At 37.5% G+C, this 20,155-nt stretch overlaps 1 protein-coding gene across 1 annotated transcript in view; it reads left to right on the top strand.

The window, feature by feature from the left end:
• Positions 1-20,155, top strand: part of SLC36A4 (solute carrier family 36 member 4) — a 98,795-nt gene that overhangs the window by 34,655 nt on the left and 43,985 nt on the right. Inside the window, exons 8-9 of the mRNA XM_054383875.1 lie at positions 5,106-5,275; positions 11,408-11,577. Of these exons, the coding sequence (XP_054239850.1) occupies positions 5,106-5,275; positions 11,408-11,577 (340 nt within the window). The remainder of the gene's footprint in view (positions 1-5,105; positions 5,276-11,407; positions 11,578-20,155) is intronic.

The following is a 20,155-nucleotide window of genomic DNA, read 5'->3' as shown; positions in this document are numbered from 1 at the left end:
CTTTCCCTGACCATCCTGTCACTATTCTTTGACTATCCTGTTCCTGTCGCTAGATTGTGCAATGGTTGTATATGTCATGAGAGGTTGTAGGTCTGAAGAATGTGGGAGGATTTTTTTTTTATTAGATTAATGATACTGCCTGCTATAGTAGAAAAAGTTGTTTGAACAAGCATAAAACAATGTAGAAACATTTAGTGTGAGGTACTGAATTGATGCAATATCTCTGTGGTGAGAACCTGTTATGATGCAAGTATTAGAAAGAGAGAGAACCAGTGGTGTGTGGTTTGTGTCAGAACAAGCACTGGCTTATGTCATATGTGCCATCAGGCTCTGTCTTCTTATGAGCACTACATGGATCTTTTGGATCCTGATGAAATTTAACAGCGTAGGGAGTTTGTGTAATTATGTATAATTGGTTGTTACTTGGCTTCATATTAATCCTGTGAGATAAAGAACTTTTCAGCTTTTCTGGAGCAGGTGATAGTGGATACTATATAAAACCTGGCTCAAGTTCTTTGTGTAATTTCTTTGGGGATCAGTACTGTCAAGAGAAGCATATTCTGCAGTGACAGCAACTGTCTCAAAGCACCTACTGCTGCTCAGAGAGAGTGCCTCAATTTAGGAAGGCTCTCTGCTGAAGCTGGGAATGGATGCTCTCTCCTGGACTGAGTGATGCAGGGGAGGCTGCATTAGCATCCTGCTCATCTGTTAAGACTGGAGGCAGATCTAGTTCTGGTACTAACTAAAGGTTAAGCAGGAGAAATTAGCATTTAAAAATATAATTTCATGACATAAGTATGTTCATGTGCTTTTAGCTAATGAGAGTATTATTCTATATTTTTTTTGGTGTATCTTTTCCTTAAATTAATTATAAATGAAAGTTGTAATGTTAAAGTGAGATTGATGTGGGATCATGTGTTTAGATGATGTGGGTTTTATTTTGACCTACTCATTAGTGTGCATCAAGTGACTTCCTTGAGTTTAATGAGTAAGACTTGATTTAACAGATAGCTAAAAAGCAATAGTTAATATACTCAGGGGAATTGGGGCTGTTCAGTCTGGAGAAGAGAAGGCTCCAAGGTGACCTTATTGTGGCTTTCCAGTATCTGAAGGGGGCCTACAAGAAAGCTGGGGAGAGACTTTTTAGGCTATCAGGTAGTGATAGGACTAGGGGGAATGGAATAAAGCTGGAAGTGGGGAGATTCAGGCTGGACGTGAGGAAGAAGTTCTTCCCCATGAGAGTGGTGAGAGCCTGGAATGGGTTGTCCAGGGAGGTGGTTGAGGCCTCATGCCTGGAGGTGTTTAAGGCCAGGCTGGATGAGGCTCTGGCCAGCCTGATGTAGTGTGAGGTGTCCCTGCCCATGGCAGGGGGGTTGGAACTGGATGATCCTTGTGGTCCCTTCCAACCGTGACTGATTCTATGATTCTATGAATTGTGCTATAATCGTTGTAAATGGCTTTTTTTTTTCCCAATTAATTAATTAAGTCTTTGTTTTCTTGGAGAAATGTGGAGCTTCATACTGCAGTTAGAAATACTTAAAAAAATAATAATTTGAACGATTCCTCTGGAATCAAGCACATTGAACATAGAACTGGTCCTTTGTTTTCCTTTCTGAACTCTGTTTCAGATAGCTAATTATATGATAATCTTGTCTGCCTGTTTTAAAATGCAATAAGGTTAATAACTGAAAAATAAAGTAGAAAGAGCTGCTAAGAATAGAACAGAGCAATAGTTGTAGGTTGCCTGTGAGGAACTGTAAACAGTACTTGCTCTTTATTCTATTGATTTCACATTTCTCCAATTCACATATTGATGTCTAGATTGAATTTCTCATAATAATACATTTTTCAGGTTTTTTTCACATATGACCTATGAATAATGTTGGAGATAACATTCATCCATAGATACACAGAAAAACTAAGTTGGAAAGGACCTCTGGAGGTGGTCAAGTCTGCTGCTCAAAATAAGGTTTACCTTCAGTTGGCTTTGTTTCCTCAGACTTTATCCAGCTGAGCTATGAAAGTATCTGAGAATGGAGGTCTGCACTCTCTCGGTAGCCTCTGCCAGCAATTAGCTGTTCTATTTATAAAATTATTTTCCCTTATATCCAATTGAAAATTCTCCTTATTGCAACTAGTCACTGTTATTTCTCATTCTTTGACAGAGCACCTCTTAGAAATTGACTCTGTCTTCTCTGCAAGACCTCTCTTCCTTTGGTTAGCTGAAAGCTTCAAGGAGATTCCCTGCCCTAGCCTTCAGCATGAGTTGTTCACCTCACAGCTTCTCATGTACTCCAGCCTGCTAGCCACCTTGACCACTCAGCTCGACTTCCCCCTCATGTCAATGTCTATCTTGTCCTAGGTCACCAAAACTGCACACGGTGTCCAGGTGAAGTTTCTCAACATTTATTTTCTTTTAATGTCTTTCTTTCAGAATGGCTATAGCCAGTATTTATCACACATAATATCACACACATGCTATTTCAATTGAAGATGCATCCAAAACGTAGGAGGTTTCTTTCTTTGCATTTTTGTGAATAGCCTGCAGGGCTTTTTTTGTCTGAATGAAGGCATCATAATGAGCAGCCTTGTAGTCTTTGACTTGAGCTCCCCCTGACTGTGAAACCACAGGAAGATTTTCTCCATTAGTGGTCCCCTACAGTTGCTTTTGCAGTTTCAGAGGGGTAGGCAGTTTCTAGGATCCCTTTCTTACCAGGAGTTATAGTTGAAAAATGTAAGTTTTTTTGTTTTTTTTTTTTTATGTCTGGCATGTGTGTCTGAGTTCACTGGCCTCCTTCTGCCAGGAATGTCTGAAATGAATGCCGGAGACTTGGGAAATCAAATCTCTGGGCCAGTGAACTTATTAAGAGACCGCTGATATCTGTAAGATGGCTATCTGGGCAAGCAGTTGCCATTAAATCTCTGCAGAGATAATGTAGTTTGGAATTAGATCTTACTATAGCAGTTTATGCCAGTTAAGAATCCCAGATGCTGCAGAGCATTGCACAACTTATGCTGTAAATATATTCCCGTTCTAGTCACCAAAGAATTAATGGGTACCTGCTGAATGAGTGCTTTTATTACTGGTCTAGGTGCAAGTGTTATCTAGTTATAGGAAGTCAAGAGTGGGAAACTCATATGAAGATAAAAATTGCCTGTAATTTGCATAGTTCAGAACTCTTAATAAGGAGGTATACTAAAACAATCTTAACTGCAACTGAGGACAAAAGAAGCTGAAGTGCTGTCTGTCCCCATCTGGCACCTTTTGACTGTGAAATATAAAAGGATGACTTGATAGGTACTTCATGGACACAGAGCTTAATTAATTTAGAGGAATGTATGCATTTTGCTTGTGTGGCAGTAAAGAAATACTTCTAGCCACATGTCACCTTTTGTATTTTTTTCCATTGCTCAAATGTGTCATTTAAAAATTACTTTTTGAAACTCTTCCTTGTCTCTACTAGGTGAAGTTTCATTCCAAGCTCAGATTGCTTTCTGGAGGAAAAATGTCAGAATTGAAGGCTCTGAATTATATACAGAAGATCCTCAGTTAAGATGTTTAATTAAATCAATGAAAATTTGGAAGTGCCTCCAAGTGTATATCTTTTTAGAGATCTCTTTGTTCCCAACTGTAAAATGACGTCTTTGGGATTTGTAGTATGGAAGAAATAGAACAATATGTGATGGATTGGCAGTGGTGATATTCCACAATAGGTCAGGAAGTGACAGTCAGTGGTTGAGCAAGAGGAAAGGAATGATTGTCCTATAGAAAATAATAGGGCAGCAATTCAAATATACCAATTTGTTTGTTAATTAGTGAGCGAAATCTGCTTTTTTCATAACTTACATTGGTTAAGTTGAAAACAGTAAATGTTCAGTCATTAAAACAGTTATTTTGCATGGTAGACAGTAGCTTTTACAGGGCTGCTGTTGCCCTGAAACTGTTTTATCTCTGTAAGACTGGACACAAGTGTTACCCAGAGATGACAAGCTTGTTTAATTCCAGTGGCATAATCAAATGTAACCTACATGTCTACTGAGAGATAAGCTGAACTGCATTCTTTATTCTATTGACTAACTTGACTAGCTCTATTATTACCAGTCTTCATTACAGAAGATCAGACATTTTACTTATATGTGGGCATACAAAGTTGTTTTAATCTTGATTTATATCTGATATCGAGTGTCTTGAGATGAGTGTGTAGTTCTTCTGAAAGACATGAGGGAAGTATGCTTGTCTAGGACCATCCACTTACTTTCAGCTTGTATCTTAAGACATAAAAGAACTTGCTATGCTGGTGAAAGGTGGGAAGAGCAGCGTGGGAGCTTGTTAATTGGATTTCCTGCTTTGCTTGGGAGGTTTGTGTTGGTGGCTGAAAACTTAAGTTCAAACTTTCTGTAGGTTATACAGTATTGGTAGAAGGCAGTCTCTCCAGCAAACGGCATGCAAACTGCATGCGGTTGTGGTGCCTTTATCTTCACTCTGAATTTATGGCAAGCCCAGAAAACTCACTTGACTACAGTACAGGCTTAAAGCACCTACACTGTGTTTAGGAAAAGCAGTTTAATGTGCCCGTCTCTACCTCTGTCAGCAAACTGAGAAAGAGTGTGGGTATGTCTTCTTGTACTCATGAACTCAAGCTTCCCTCTGCTTGGGGAGAACTGGGGCTGACAACTAAGCATGAGCTTGTGTCTAGTATATTTTTCTGTGATGGAGACTGGTCGTGCAAACACACCTAATAAAAATAGAATTACCCTTGGATTTGCAACAATTCTGTTACAGAAACATTTGAGTTACTCATATTGTTTATGTATTTTTCTCTGGGCATGGTAAGTTTCTCTTGTCAGTTTTTCTAACCTATAAATACTGCTTTATATTTCCGCAATGGTGCAGTTTTCCTGTCAAGATGGGAGCTGTTCAGTAACTGCACATTTCTATTCAGTGCATAAAACATTGTGTTCTTTCAGGTTATAAAACATTATTGTAGAGTAGTCTTACTTATTAATAAACTCACTTAAATTTTGGAAATTGGCTTCGAAAGGGGGAGGGGGAGAGAAAAATATGTGAGGACATAAAGTGTAATTGATTCTCCTTTCATTTCAAGGTACTCCCGCTGGAAAACAGAATGAAGGACAGCACACGTTTCCCACAGGCACTGAACGTTGGCATGGGAATAGTCATGACCTTGTATATCTCATTAGCTACTCTAGGGTATCTGCGCTTTGGGGATGAAATCAAAGGCAGCATAACTTTAAACCTGCCACAAGATAAATGGTAAGTACATGTGACTTAAAACCAATAATCTGGAAGGCAAAAACATTGCAAAAGTTGTCCTCTGTGTCAGTGTGGTCACAGTTGATAGGTGCTCAAACTCTTATAAAATTGGACTGTGTATAGGACTTCTGTGCCTTCTGCAGATGAGCTGTGATCCCAGCCTGCAATTTCTTGCACATTAAAAGGAATTGCATAGGGAAACGGATTAATGATCTCCATAATGAAGTATTCCATCTCCAGCAGGAGCTAGTGACCAGTGTATTGAAGAAGGGAATATGCAGTTTGCGCACATTTATACTGCAGTTCTGAAACCAGCTAGTTTCAACTTGGATATCCTCGTAATAGTAGTGGCCCTTTTTAGTAGAATCACAGGTAAACAACTGGAATAGAAGACAAAAAAAAGCTAAGTTTGTAGTTCAGATGCAAGTCCATGGATAATTCATAATCACAGCTTCCTATCAGGCAAATTAGATGTAACACTTGTCAGTGTCTCAGGGGTATTATGATTTTTATTTAGCTTTTTTTTTTCTTTAATTCTCTGAATGTTCCACATATCACATGCTGAAGAATCACTGAAGACTATTTCAACTTGGTACATTGCTAGATCAGTTTCTGTCTATGGATGAATATATACTGTAATAATTAATTTAAATATAACTTTTTTTAGCCTCATGGTCCTAAAATAGGTATATCAGCAGTGCACAAGTATAAAGGCTGAAAAGCATTTGAATATTTTCATTCTGGTGAAGTCATGTCTTCTGTGTTAGAGACATATCTGTGTCTCAATGTCTGTTGTGGTAGCATTTTGAAGTTAAAAAATCTCAAGTTATGTGAAACAGACTGCTTTACTGAACTGAATGCTGGCTCCTTTATTAGTCTTTGAAAAGGGGAAGAACATGTTTAAAGAATGTTCTTAATTTTCAAGGGTTACTTTTTTCTTTTCCATTTTCATTCTTTGGAGTCAGTGTGAGCTATGCTTTTTTTATATTCTTAAAAAAGCTTTTTTAATATTCTTAAAAAGTTTTAGAATCATAGAATCAGTCAGGGTTGGAAGGGACCACAAGGATCATCTAGTTCCAATGCCCCTGCCATGGGCAGGGATACCTGTTTTGTTAAAGTCCCTCACTGATTCAAATGATAAATACATGAAATGATAATAAAATAGGTCTTGAAAGATAAATGTTGTATTTGTTGATAAAGCCTTCATGTCTTTGTTACTGCTTTTTACTTGTTTTGTTTTGTGCTATTATTGTAAAAACTGAGATTTGGGCAGCATTCTGTTTTCCATTTTGTGGCCTTTTTTTGCTATATTACGGTGTGGATCTGGTCTTGGTGCATATTGTTTATGATACATGTTGAATTGTTCCCTTTCATTGGACATAACATGTACATTATAAAAAACCAGAAGTCTTCAAATCCTTACTATATGCACATCATGCATCTGAAAGGGAAAATACTTCTGTTGATAATATGATATGATGCTGCTCATTGTTGAAGTTTGTTTTAAATGGTAGACCTGGATTTATTTATACCTTAAGAGATGTGCTCTTAAAAGAGAAGGACGAGGAATGTGGAAGATAGTAAGGTTCCTTGCTTTCTTGTGTTTATTGTGGTCACGCATACAACAGGATGAACTTTATTGTGCTGTAATGGTCCCTTTATTCTGCAACCCTGCTATCTGAAAGGTCCCTTCAAATCAGAGTTTCCAAATAGCTCTTGGCTACAGTACAGATGTGATGATAAGGTGATATTTTTCCTGATGGCTTCATGGACCTAATGCAAAGAAAGAGCTAATAAAAGAGATGGAAATTAGTATTCTGTAAGGTGGAGAATTGGCACTAAAAGTTTAACAACCTCAGAGCTTCTCAGGGCATATAAAGAGATAACAAAGTCATCTGTTTTCATCTTACCCTGGATAGTGCCCCAGAGCACCAAACAAAATTAGAAGGAAAAGCGACTCAGTGGTATGCCCATAGGCTGTGACGTACAATGCTATTGCTGTGCAGTGCTATGGGTCTACCTGATACAGTGCTGATGAGCAAATGTGTGCAATTAACTGTGCTAACAAACAAATTTCCAGCAAACCATAGGGCAATATTTTGTTATTTGGTCCTCACCTAAGAAGTAAGTTGCCAGACTGAGCTACAGAAACACAAGGAGTGGATGAGGTTTTATAATCAAGTGGTCATGTGAAAGACCATGGAATACAGGTAAGTAGTGAGACTTAGTTTAATTCCAGCTGTCAATCCCTGTCTTAAAAATAAACCTTTCCTGAGAAATGAAATAAAAATTCTGCTGATTTCTGAGTTTTATTTGAGGTTCTTGCAGATAAATTGAGCAGAAGGCATAAACAGGCCCTAGACCAGTTAAGCCCTAAAGTTCTATTTAAACAGATGATTGCTCATATTTTAAAACTATTCTTCTAAATGAGAGCTTTTGGAGAAGAGATTTGTTGCAGTTCTAGTTTAGAATGTGTTGGAGTACAAACCATTGGTCAGCATAGTACATTAATTAGAATATGTTGAAAATTGACTTCATGGAAGAAGAGTAGTTTTCAGCTTCCTTTTACTGATCTTTAATAACAACTTCTTCCTGGAATCAAAGAGTTGTCTTTCATTGTTAAATAACTGTTCTGTTTTCACATGCAGATATGTTTAACTATTTGGAATATCTCAAAATCGTTTTATTGTATCCTCAGAATTATGCAAAGCAATAAGAATCGTTTTCCTCAGCTTGCTGCTGACTGAGGAGAGGTGGTGCACAGAATATATTTTAGCTGGTGTATTTGTGATCATGAGATGCTTTTTGACTGAAGCCAAGGAGGGATTATAAGCCAGCACATATTTATAGCTAAAAAAAAAAACAACATTATTCGTGTTGCTTGATCATCATTTCAAACCGTGACCTGTGGCATCTGAAAATATAGATTATGGGAAAATCTGCTTTAGTACTTCAGTAATGTACTTTGTTGGGGTCTTATAGAATCATAGAATGGTTTGGGTTGTGAGGGACATTTAAAGGTCCTCTAGTCTTGCCCCTCTGCCATGGACAAGGGATATTTTCCACTAGATCAGTTTGTTCAAAGCCCCATCCAAACTGGTGTTGAACAATTCTAGGAACTGGACATCCACAGCTGCTGCTGGCAACTTGTTCCAGTGTCTTACCACCCTCATCATAACAAAATCCTTCTTTGTCCTTGATTGGAGCCTCATCTTGTGTGAGAAGGTTCTTTCTGCAATCTTCTTCATTAGATATATGTGATAGTCTTTGTGCAACAACTGAGTTACCATGAATCCCAAAGATTATCTACCATACAAAATACTATAGCATGTCCAAAGTTCAAGAAGGGGCTACGTGGTACTAGTTTAAGTAGAAGCTTAGCACAACTGATGCCATGTGTGTCCTAGCTGTATTGATGTACATGTCTTGTTATACTAGTTTCCAGTTTTTCTCCTTAAAAGAGGTAAAGCAAAATTTGAAATGTAGTCTGAAAAGAGGCAGACTTTTGTTAAGGTGTTCTAGCATTATGAGTGATTTAGAGATTTTTTTTTTTTAAAGGTAGCCTAGGGAGCCATCTCTGTCTGATAGAAATATAATAGCAAAGTACTAGTAAAATAATTTCATATAGAAATTTTTTCCTAATTTGAAAAATCTGAATCCTTTCTAGAACTAGTTAAATAGTGTGATGGAACTGCTTTGAGCTACTGTGTAATTAAAGCTTTTAATTAAGTTAAAATTTTGTAGATTTTTGGAATGTTCTGAAGCCTAAGGATTAAAGGCTAATTGAGGGTAGCTTGTCAGGTTTTCTTTTGTTAAACAGCTAAAATCCATTTAAGCTTATGGAATTTGAACAGTCATGCAAAACTGATAGAAATGTCACCGTTTTCCTTCTACATTTCATAAAGCTGCTCAGCAACCAAAAACATGTTCACAGAATTGTCAGGGTTGGAAGGGACCTCAAGGATCATCTAGTTCCAACCTGCCTGCCATTGGCAGGGACACTTTCCACTAGATCAGGTTGCCCAGAGCCACATCTAGCCTGGCCTTAAAAACATCCAGCGATGGGGCTGCCACCACCTCCCTGGGCAACCTGTTCCAGTGTCTCACCACCTCTATGGTGAAGAACTTCCTAATGTCTAATCTAAATCTATCTTCCTCTAGCTTGGATCCATTCCCCCTAGTCCTATCAATACCCAAAGTGTTGCAAAAGCTATGGCTCCTAAACGAGCTACACCATTATTATGTCTCCATTTAAAATCATGTAATAGTTTTTCTGTCACTTTGAATGTACCTTTGAGGCTTTATGGAGCCCTGTACAGTGAAGGTCAAACCTTTGATACAAATAATTTAGGACTTGTTAGTCGAAGTGTATTTTTCTTTTTGCTCCATATACACATTTTTAATTCCTTTTGTATATTTGTTCAGCTAATAAAAAAGCTGAGTTGTTTTTGTTAGCAGTGTTTCATTATTATCAAAAATTGATAACTTCATGAACTATCTTGCAGATATGAGATGAGAAGCCTATAAGGCCAGGCTGATTAGGCAGTTCAAGTTCAGGCTGTATTTCTCTGCTTAAAATTACTCCACTGTAACTAAAATCTTACTGATACTGTATTCAACACTTCCTTCAAAAGGCTGAAGGAAAGATAGGGCAACCATCCTGTTGCGGTGGGAAAGAGCTGAGCTATATGGATACACATTTTGCTATGCTGTGCTATTTGGCTTTAGGACAAGAAGCCAGAAGCGGTCCTGGCTGGATTTTATTTACCAACACAAGTACAGGCAATGCTACTCAAAGAGAGTAAACTTTGAGTGACTTCTGCCAAGCTTTTGGAGATAAAGAGACAATGGTCCAGTTTGTTCCTTCCCTAATCTTGCTGCCTTTTTTTTTTTTTTTTTGGCTATTAGAAGTTGCCTTTGCTTTCTGGTTGCACTTGAGCCTCTTTTTAAGAACTGAAGCAAAAAAAGTTTTTAGTGCTAAGATCTGCTTAGTGTCATCTTCTGTTACCAAAGTTTGCTTATAGGAGACACTTCCTCTCTCGTTTGTGAATGAACAACACCCGACAGCAAATGAACCAAAGCTTTAGCCAAAAGCTTTGACTGCATCCTCAGCTGCATTCTTAGAAAGACAATCATACCAGGAGACTCTTGACTTCTATCAGTTGAATCTAAGCAGACCTGTGACAATGCTTCCAGTTTATGCAGCACAAATTTAAAACTGCATTTAAACTTTGAACCATGGGGTTTGTTTATGAACACACAATTAAAAATAGAAGATTTACTCCATTTTTTTGAGAACTTAACAAAGATTCTCAAGATAATTATTCTGAGGCCGCTAAATCTGCAGATATTCTGTTTATAAAGCCAGAGATGTAGGAAAACCTTCAAACAGATCATGAAGGAAAACCTAGTAATCCTACAACCATATAGCAATAGATGTCACGGTGTTAAGATCAAGCCATGTGAGAGCTCTGAAAACTTCCAACTGTGGCCTTCCTGAGTACATATAGTTTTGGAAGCAGTAATTGCAAGATGCAAGATGGGCATCATAGCTTGAAGTTAATTGTGTTCATTTTACTCCATTTGGTGTTCGATCAACCCTTACCTGATAGTATAGACTGTCAAAATGATAGTTCATGATCAGTTTTCATCTTCATTAAGAAACATAAACAGACTTGCTTGTATTTTGTTTTCCCACACATGAACATACTTGTGTTATATTGTTTGGGCCATTATTGCAGCTTCTCTGTTAAAGAAATGATTTGATGTACAAGTTTAGAAAAAAGCCACTATTGTCAACCAAAAATAGTATTAGAGGAAAAAAAATATGGTTGCTTTACCTGTTTTTTAAGTTAAGAATAACAACTGTTAGGACTTTTGTAAACCTTGAAACAAAAAAAAGCACTAAGCAGGTTATATTTTAATAGGTCTTAAACATAGTTGAATATCTGAATTTATGTAGGAGTTAAAGAATTTGGATCTAATTAAAATGTGGGGGTTTGCCTGCTTAGCCATTAATGAATTCTCAAATGTCATATGATGGAAAATCCTTTAAAAGGAAAAAAAAATTCAACCATATTTTATTTGATGAAGTTTGCAACAGATATTAACATGTCTAAATGTTTTGAACAGGTTATATCAGGCTGTAAAAATTCTGTACTCCTTTGGGATTTTTGTGACCTATTCGATTCAGTACTACGTCCCTGCGGAGATCCTTCTTCCAGCTGCCACCTCCAAAGTGCAGCAGAAGTGGAAGTTGCTCTGTGAGCTTGTGGTGAGAGCACTATTAGTCTGCTCAACATGTAAGTATCTGCAGAGCATTCATGAAAAAACTGTTACACGTTGTTGGGGCCTGCTTATTTAAATACATGTTTTATCATTTATTCTTTACTATTTATTTCTGGAGGCTAGCAAACCTGGAATTTTGATTCAATGATTCAGTATGTATTGATTTTCATGAACAAGTGAATCTAATCATGTATTTTATATTTCTAGCACTTTTTTTTTTTTTGTAGTAGTAGATATAACCAATTATTTCACAGATGTGTCTTTTACCAATAGTACTAAAGCTGTCAACTTAAAAACTTTTATTCTAAGAAAATTGTTTCCAAGTAATAGACATGCCCTGATGTTTCATGTCAACATTTCTGCAGTACATCTTACTCATGGAGAAACTATTTTTCTGGTGGTTTGTTTGTTTGGTTTTCTTTTTTTTTTTCTTTTTTTCTTTTTTCTTTTTTCTTTTTTGTCTGAGGACTAAGCCTAAGTTGTGCTGCTCTGCATCTGTAAAACAGCACTGGCAAACATGGGTACCTGGTCAGGGGCCCTTATTTTAGGTCATAATGCTCTGAAGTAGTTTTGTATCTCTGCTCTCACTGCCTGTCACTTTGGTTGTTTTTCTCTCTTGTCCTTTAGCCTTCCCATCTCTCTTTCTGCATACCTGCTTTGCTCAGAGCTGCCTTAGATAACATAGATACTAGTAGGAGTCAGCAGTGCTTATTGAATGCTGAGCATGATCTCATCTTGGAATCAATATGAACTGAGGAGGAAGTTGAGATTTGTCTATGCTGAATAACACAAGAATTTCTATTAAAGATATTACAAAAAATTGTTTGTAACACAGTGATGGTTTCTTGACTCCATTGTTTGTACTGAAACAAGCTGTTTACCTTAAAAAGAATCAAACCCACGAAACAAGCAAAAAATGCTAAACTTTGTTCTTTAGAGGGAAAGTATTGATGAAAGAGAAGAGTTTAGTTGTTGGCTTTATTCTCATGGTGTCAACTAGTGGATAATGGGCTGGACAGCAGCTAATAATTGTTTTCAGAAAGAACTTGAACATCCAGTGAGACCTTCTTAAGGTCAAGCCTGTTGAGAGAAACAGTTTAGTGTCAATGCAATTTAATTAGTGCAGCAAACAAAAGGAAATACTATTGATTGAATAACTTGCTGCTCTGATAATACATCTGCTACATGAAATTTAAAAAAGTTAAACGCTTTCTTGAATAATGAAGTGCAAATCTCCTGACGCACCATATAGGCTTCTAGTGTTCATGGTGCACAGCAAACCTAAGATTGTAAGACTGAGGAAAGAGCAATAGCTTTTGTAATACTGAGAGACAACTAGATCAAAATGCTTTAAGCTCCAAAATGCTTTTTACTGTCTCTCCAGAACCCCTGTCTTCAGTCTTAACCATATCTTGGCATCATGAGGCCTTCAACTACCACTCATTTCCTATTGCCATTTATGTAGCCCTTGTAACCTGCCCTGGTAATGATACCACAAGAAGTTTGAAAAACTAAAATTCTCTTAGATCCAAACTGTTGTTTACAGCTGAAGGTTCTGAGAATTTATAGGTGAAGGATGTATTGAGAGGTATATCTGATAAGAAGGGCCTGTAGTGAACAAGTTTAAAAGCACATTTCTCTGTTTGGAAAACTGGAAATGACTTCATGATATTCAGACATAGGTTTTGGGCTGTTTTTTTTCCTCTCAGTTTTATTATTGAGCTTTGTAATTACTGGGTAGTCTGAGAATGCAAAACTGGGGAACAATCTCCAAGAAAAAAATGTACAAAAAGAAATAAAATTAGATTTAAAATCGGTAATAAGAGGAGTCTCTGAATGCTGGAAAGAAATAAAGCAAATCAGAGGTGGGGTACCTTGAAAATGGAACTGTTGCTTTTTGGGTGGAAGCTGTGACAGGAAGAATCTGATCCAGGATGAACTGGGTTGGGTCCCTTTTTCTCAGAGGTGTGTTAAGATGCATTCTTTCTATGATTCTTTTTGTTTTCATGCAGTTGTGCACTGTGATTTTTTTGGGATTTTTTCCCTTTTTTTCCCTTCATGATAAAACAGCAGTTAGTGGTCTTTCTATTCTGAAGGCATAATAAATACTTCAGAGTTATTTAGTATCAAGTGACTTCTTACAAGGGCTTTTTGTAATAGGATGAGAGGGATGGATTTAAGCTTGAGGACAGTAGGTTTAAATTACATATTAAAAAGAAATTCTTTACAGAGGGGTTGGTGAGACACTGGAATAGGTTGCCCAGGGAGGTTGTGAATGCCCTCTTCCTGGAGTTACTCAAGACCAGGTTGGATGAGACCTTGAGCAGCCTGATCTGGTGGAAGGTGTTCCTGCCCATGGCAGGGGACTTGGAACTAGATGATCTTTAAGATCCCTTCCAACCCAAACCATTCATTGATTCTATGAATGCTATATCTTTATTTCTATTTCTATGCAGAGAAAAAAAAAAGAAAAGAACCCAGTTTGTGCCATTAAAACTTTTCTGTCATGCAGGTGTCTAAAATGGACCTGCTGAAGGTCCAACAGGTGTTACTGGGATATTTGAGAGTAATAAATTACTTGCTGCAAGGCACAGAAAAGTAAAGGTAAAAGTTTATTATTAAATGTTTGATATTTGCTAGGCTGTTTGTTACGGTTTGAGACTGGGTGCCTTTAAGAACCATAAAGTTATTGGCCTCTGGAGGCTAAATGGATGCAGGAGGTGCACCGGAAAGTGTAATTTTTGTAATTTCATTCCCATAAGCTCTGCATGTCTATAACCCGAACAGGACAAGCTGTTCTTTCCCCTTTGTTCCCTCCCTCTCTGCTCCTGGGAGGATGCATAGAGCCTTATCTCGGGTTTGGTGCAGGGGAGTGAGGCTTGGTTTGGCCTCTCTCGTGCTGCCAGTTTGGGTCTGGAGCGGACTGGCTCGCCCTGGGGCTGGCGAGCTGAATTGGTGGCTGCGTCACTCGAGTGTTGGGGTGTGCAGAGAGGCATAGCAGAGGAGGAGCATTCAAGCCTGGGATTTTGGCCTGGTTTGGAGGAAGGTGTGTGGAAGCTTTAGCTTTAGGAGGTTTTGGAGAATCGTGGCCCATGGGTTTCTTTGTATTCTGTGTGTTTTTGCATGGCTGTATGTAGTTTTGAATAGTATTTCCATTTAAACTTCTAATTCTATCCAATCCTGATGTTGAGTGTTTTCTTTACCTACTTTGAGACGAGTTAGAGAGCCTGTCTTGCTCTGTAAACCGAGACACTGTTGTATGGTATGTTGCATTTATCCCAGCTGTCATTTCAGGGGTTTTTCAAATTATTTCTACAAATTGTATACATGCAATGTCTATAATAATTTTTCACAAACAATTGTGTGTGTATGCTCTCATCTCTACACTCATCTTCTGTTTGTCTTTTTTCACTGAAGCACTGGTTACAAGCAGAACTTCCACCAAGTGCAGAACATAGTTCCTAAAATGATTCAGAAAGTGTTTCTGTGGTAGAAAGAAAAAAAAAATACAAAACCTTTTAAATTGAGTTTTCAAAATTAAATGGTTTTGGTATCAGTGACAGAATATGTTGTAATGTCTGGACTATTCAGAGGTCATACACTGATTAAAGGCACTCTACTTACTTGAAAATGATTCTCTGAAAAGAGAAGCTTCAGCTGTGTTGCTAATAATGCATTAGCTTTTTAAGAGAAGAGTTGAAAAATCAGATATTAATTTTGGAGGCTTTTGCATTACAAAAATACCCAGGTAATTTTAAAATAATTTTGGTATATCAGAAACTTTGGGGAAAAGCATACCCTGGAGTGTTTTGGTTTTGTTTTTACGTCTGGTAAGCAAGTAATGACTTGGCAAAAGTCTGGAGACTTGCATCTAGGAATCCATATGTGTGGTGTAGGGTTTTTCATGATTTACTTTTCAGTTTTAGGCTCTTAGCATTGCATGAAGGTGATCACAACGTATTAACGTTGTTTTAGATTTGCATGTTCTGCATCCTCTGCTCATGTTCCCTGAAAAAGACCTTATCTGAAACAGGCTATGGAAAGTACATTTGACCCCTGCTGTCACCAGTTCATGCCAAGCCTTCAAGAATGAGGCAGAGGAGGAGTGTAGCCAGTGATTGTCACTCTGGGATTAAGTCAGTCTTGCCTTTCTGAGCTATTTCCAAAGAGTAGTGAGATCACCTGGACTCTTTTTCAGGCAGAATGTATAGTTAAAGGTGTTCAAACGATTGACTTTTACCATACTGTAAAGGAAGTTGCAGATAGATTCAAGAGCAATGTTCACAGTAGGTGTCTGAAATTTCTTAGCAACATTTTCAAGACTTACACTATTATTCACTGTAAAGGCAAATACCGAGGAGTATTTTTGCTGCGAGTGTCAGAGCAGCAAAATCATGTTTTTCTTTTGGTTATTGCCCCTTGTTTGAACTTTTAAAACAAGAAACAGTGAGTGCAAATGACTCAACAAACCTTGTTCTCTACTGGTTTTCTCCCTTCTTCCAAAGAAGTTCAGTGTTAAAATATCATCTTTGTATTGTGTGGCTGAAGATTCAAGTCACACACTTTTGAATTTTAAGAAAAAGGAGGGAGAAGGAGAGTTTCTGCTTAATTCGATATTGAGCACTTCATTTCATTTGTAAGAGAAGTGCATCTTTTCATCTTTGCTTGGGTTTCACCATGTATGGCGTAGCAAGTGGGAAGATCACAACATACTTTGTAAATGCTAACACTTTAGCTATTGTTTTACAAACTCAGGTGACTAACTTGGACACTGACTGGAGGGGTGAAATAGACTTGTGTAGAAAGTTCAGACAAGCTGGAGACTGGATTTGGTAGTTGTTGAAAGCAGATGGGAGCTAGTCTTGTAGCCAGCTGGGCAGAAGTATGATTGAATGCTGGACTAGGCATTACTCTTGGGAGCAAAGTTAGAAATTAGGAGAACATAAAATGGAAGGAATGGGACGAGAACCACCAAAGGATTTCGAAAGCAATGAGAATGAATTTGGAAGCGCAGTGTTGTGTGGATATGCACTTGCTGCCCTTGGGTCGTGCTTGTTCATTACTGCAGGGGTCTTCCACATACGTGTCTGTGTCACAGCCTCTGCCCAATGACTTGGCAGTGTTGTCATTTGGTGTCAGTTCAGCTCATCCTAATAGTTGAGACACTTCTTGTAAGACATGAGAGGACAGAAAAATTTTGTCTGCTCAGATAGAGCAGCCACATCTTTATAGTTTCAGTAGGTTCGGCTACTGTTGCATATACGTTTTTTTTTTATGTGTAAATATACTTTTCTCACAGATTTTACTTAGTGTTTGTGGTATTTCAATGTCAGATAACTTCAGTGCTTTGAAATATTTGCCAGGGTGGAATTTTTATAATGTTGAAAGGATTTACCCTGATCTTATATCTTTAGAACACATCAAACCAAAATTTGTTAGGATCTATGTTTGCTGCATCTACTTGAATAAAGGTTGGGCACTGTGCCCATGGCCATCCTCTGGACCCGCTCCATCAGGTCCATGTCCTTCCTATATTGAGAGCTCCAGACCTGGATGCAGTACTCCAGGTGAGGTCTCACCAGAGCAGTGTGACCTGCCCTCGGTGATCCTGCTTTGGCAGAGGGGTTGGACCTGATGATTTCTGGAGGTCCCTTCCAACCCCTACCATTCTACGATTCTATGGGCATCTGGAGGTTGAGAGGAGATCTTGGAGATCATCAGCTTCAACTGCTGAACATTATTTAATAGTAATGTTAAATAGCATCAAGTATATTCACTTCTTTTGATACCTCTCAGTGAGAACTGTGGTTAAAAAATTACGCTAGGGCAAGAGTGTAAGTTTCTAGTACAATGTAAATGTAAATTTCTCAGTTACTGTCTAGCACAGGCTAATGCATGTCTTTTTCCAGAAAGGCACAAAAATGAAATTGTGCTTGCTGGATTTGTTGGAAGAATTAAAAATAGTAAAGTATTGAAGAAAATGTTTTTCATCTGCATGCTGTCAGCAAATCCATGAAGAAGTAAAAGAATAAAATAGAAAATGAACCAATTTAAGCAGTACTTCAGTTTCTAAAGAATAAGTTGTTTGATGTATTACTTTCAAGACAGTACTGAAAGAAGGTTTTGGTTTTTTTTTTGTGAAAAAAAGCTGCTGAAGTGCATCAGCAAATATCATGGAGAAAACTGGAGTGGAGAGTTAATACAATCTTTAATCCATGCAAGAAATAGAGATGTTTTATTTTAATAGTTTAATCTAGGGCTGTATTCCTGCAACCACAATGCTCCTGCTAAAATGAAAGTAAAGAAACAGTGCATAGTCAGCTGTTTTGATTGTTTGTTTGAAATGAAACAAATTTCGTTGAATGGCTGATCCAGCCGAGCATGAACTGAGCTATAAGTGAGCTGATTTCGGTTAAAAAGAAAAAACAAACTAGTTTAGTGTGTATTTTTGCTAAGATAATAAATGAATTATTCAGTTGAACTTGTCAGTTGTGCTTGTCTAAATATTTCCCCATTGTAACTGTACCTGGGATTAGGAAAGAGCGTTTCTCCAACCTGAACAATTAGATGCAAGGTAACATGATATTTACCAGATATTTTACACTGTTTAATGACATTGTGCCACTAAAATACTCGGAGTAGCTGTGGTAGAGGGTAACATGAAGGGATTTTAGGGTTTGTATAGATTTTAACATGTGGGTTTAGGGTTGAGTGATAATTATTAAATAGGTGTTGTTTTTTTAATCTGTCATTAGACAAAGAATGGTTTAAATAAGAGTTTGTTCTTTTAAGGGGTAATGATAAAGACAGATAAACTGAATAGGTAACTTAGTGATTAAAAAAAAAAAAAATCCAGATAGGATTTAGAATGCTTGTATGGACTCTTAACAGGGCTCTCAAAGTGGGTTTAAACACAAAATAATTGTGTATAAATTGTCAAAGGAATAAAATGAAATATTTGATTTTTTTTTTTTTTCCTCAGTGTTGGTTTGTGTGTATATATACGTGTATATGTGTATAATCATAGAATCACAGAGTATTAGGGGTTGGAAAGGACATCCAGAGATTATCTAGTCCAACCCCCTTGGCAAAGAACGATCACCGAGGGCAGGCCATACAGCCATGTGTCCAGGTGGGTTTTGAAAGTCTCCAGAGAAGGACACTCCACAACCTCTCTGGGTAATCTGTTCCATCACTCCATCACCTTCGCTGTAAAGAAGTTTCTCCCCATAGTGAGGTGGAACTTCTCTCTTCCCGTTTGTACCCATTGGTCCTTGTCCTGTCACTGGGCACCACGTCTTGACACGCACCCTTCCCCTTCAACCTTCTCTCAAGACTAAACAGCCCCAGTTCTTTCAGTATTTTTTTCATAGGAGAGATGTTCAAGTCCCTTACTCATCCTTGTAGCTCTCCATTGGACTCTCTCCAGCAGATCCCTGTCTCTGTTGAATTTGGGATCCCAAAAAGGGATACAGTATTCCAGTTGTGGTTTCACCACGGCAGAGAAGAAGTGGAGAACCTCCCAAGACCTGCTAGACACACTTGATGCACCCCATGATACCATTGGTTGGTTCATGTGCATAATTCTTGTTTTGTAGTAGAAGATCCTGTGCTTTTAAGCCATTCTATGCTTCAGTTCAGAGATGAGAACAAGCATTATTGTATGTTTTTGAGGCATATGCTTAGTCATGAGAAATAGGTGTATGAAATCCATTTTCTTCCAACTTTTGGAGTATTTTTGCAAGAATAATGGCTCTCCCAATATCCTGATTATGATTTTTTTTCTTTTGATGTTCCATTATGAATATTATGGCATATTTTATAAGCTGCTGTTGGTGTAGGCATCACTGTATGTCCATATAATAACTAAAGTTCTTTCTCACAGTACAAATGCTAAACTTCTTTTTTTTACCTGATTTTAACATATAAGGTTAAATATTACAGATTATTTCAGTGGTGCTAGAAGAGTTTCATGTTGCTGGTTGTTCTAGAGATGTTAACTTGTGAATAAATGGGTTGGAGATTTTCTTTCTAACCATAGGGTCCAGCAGAATGGCCTAAAGTTAGTACTCATCAAAGCCTTATGAAGCCAACTGGTTTAGTTCTTCCTTTTGGTCCATTATTTCAGCTGATATCAGTGAATCTGATATGGACCTAAATTTGCAAATTATTATATTTTAAAAACTCTAAAAAGAAAATGAAAGTTGTGAGTAAGTTCCTGAAAAATTAAAGCATGTGCTGCCTTTTGGTGTTTTTTTTTTTTTTTAATTTCTTTTTTATTACTGCTGTGTAGGTTGGACTTACTTCCATTCAGATGTTGAGTAGGATTCTGTTAGTGAATTCAAATTTTGGAGTGCAATTGTTTTCCAAAATTTTGTTGTAAATATGGGACAGGAAGAAAAGTATGGACTTTGTGATTGAGATGAAAACAGAAGTTTTTGAAAGCTTTTTAATAAGAACATTTAAAAGTAGTTTTAAATAAAAATAATACCTTTGTCATAAAACTTACTCTATTTTTTATTATTTAAAAAGTAGAATATAATTCATTTCTGTACTTTGAAATGGTTGCTACCATTTTGGGGCAGTAATTAT

Source organism: Indicator indicator, chromosome 1 (assembly GCF_027791375.1).
Source record: "Indicator indicator isolate 239-I01 chromosome 1, UM_Iind_1.1, whole genome shotgun sequence".
In the NCBI taxonomy this organism is placed as follows: Eukaryota; Metazoa; Chordata; class Aves; order Piciformes; family Indicatoridae; genus Indicator; species Indicator indicator.
The sequence above is the reverse complement of the archived record's forward strand: the minus strand, read 5'-3'. Positions and strand labels throughout refer to the sequence as shown.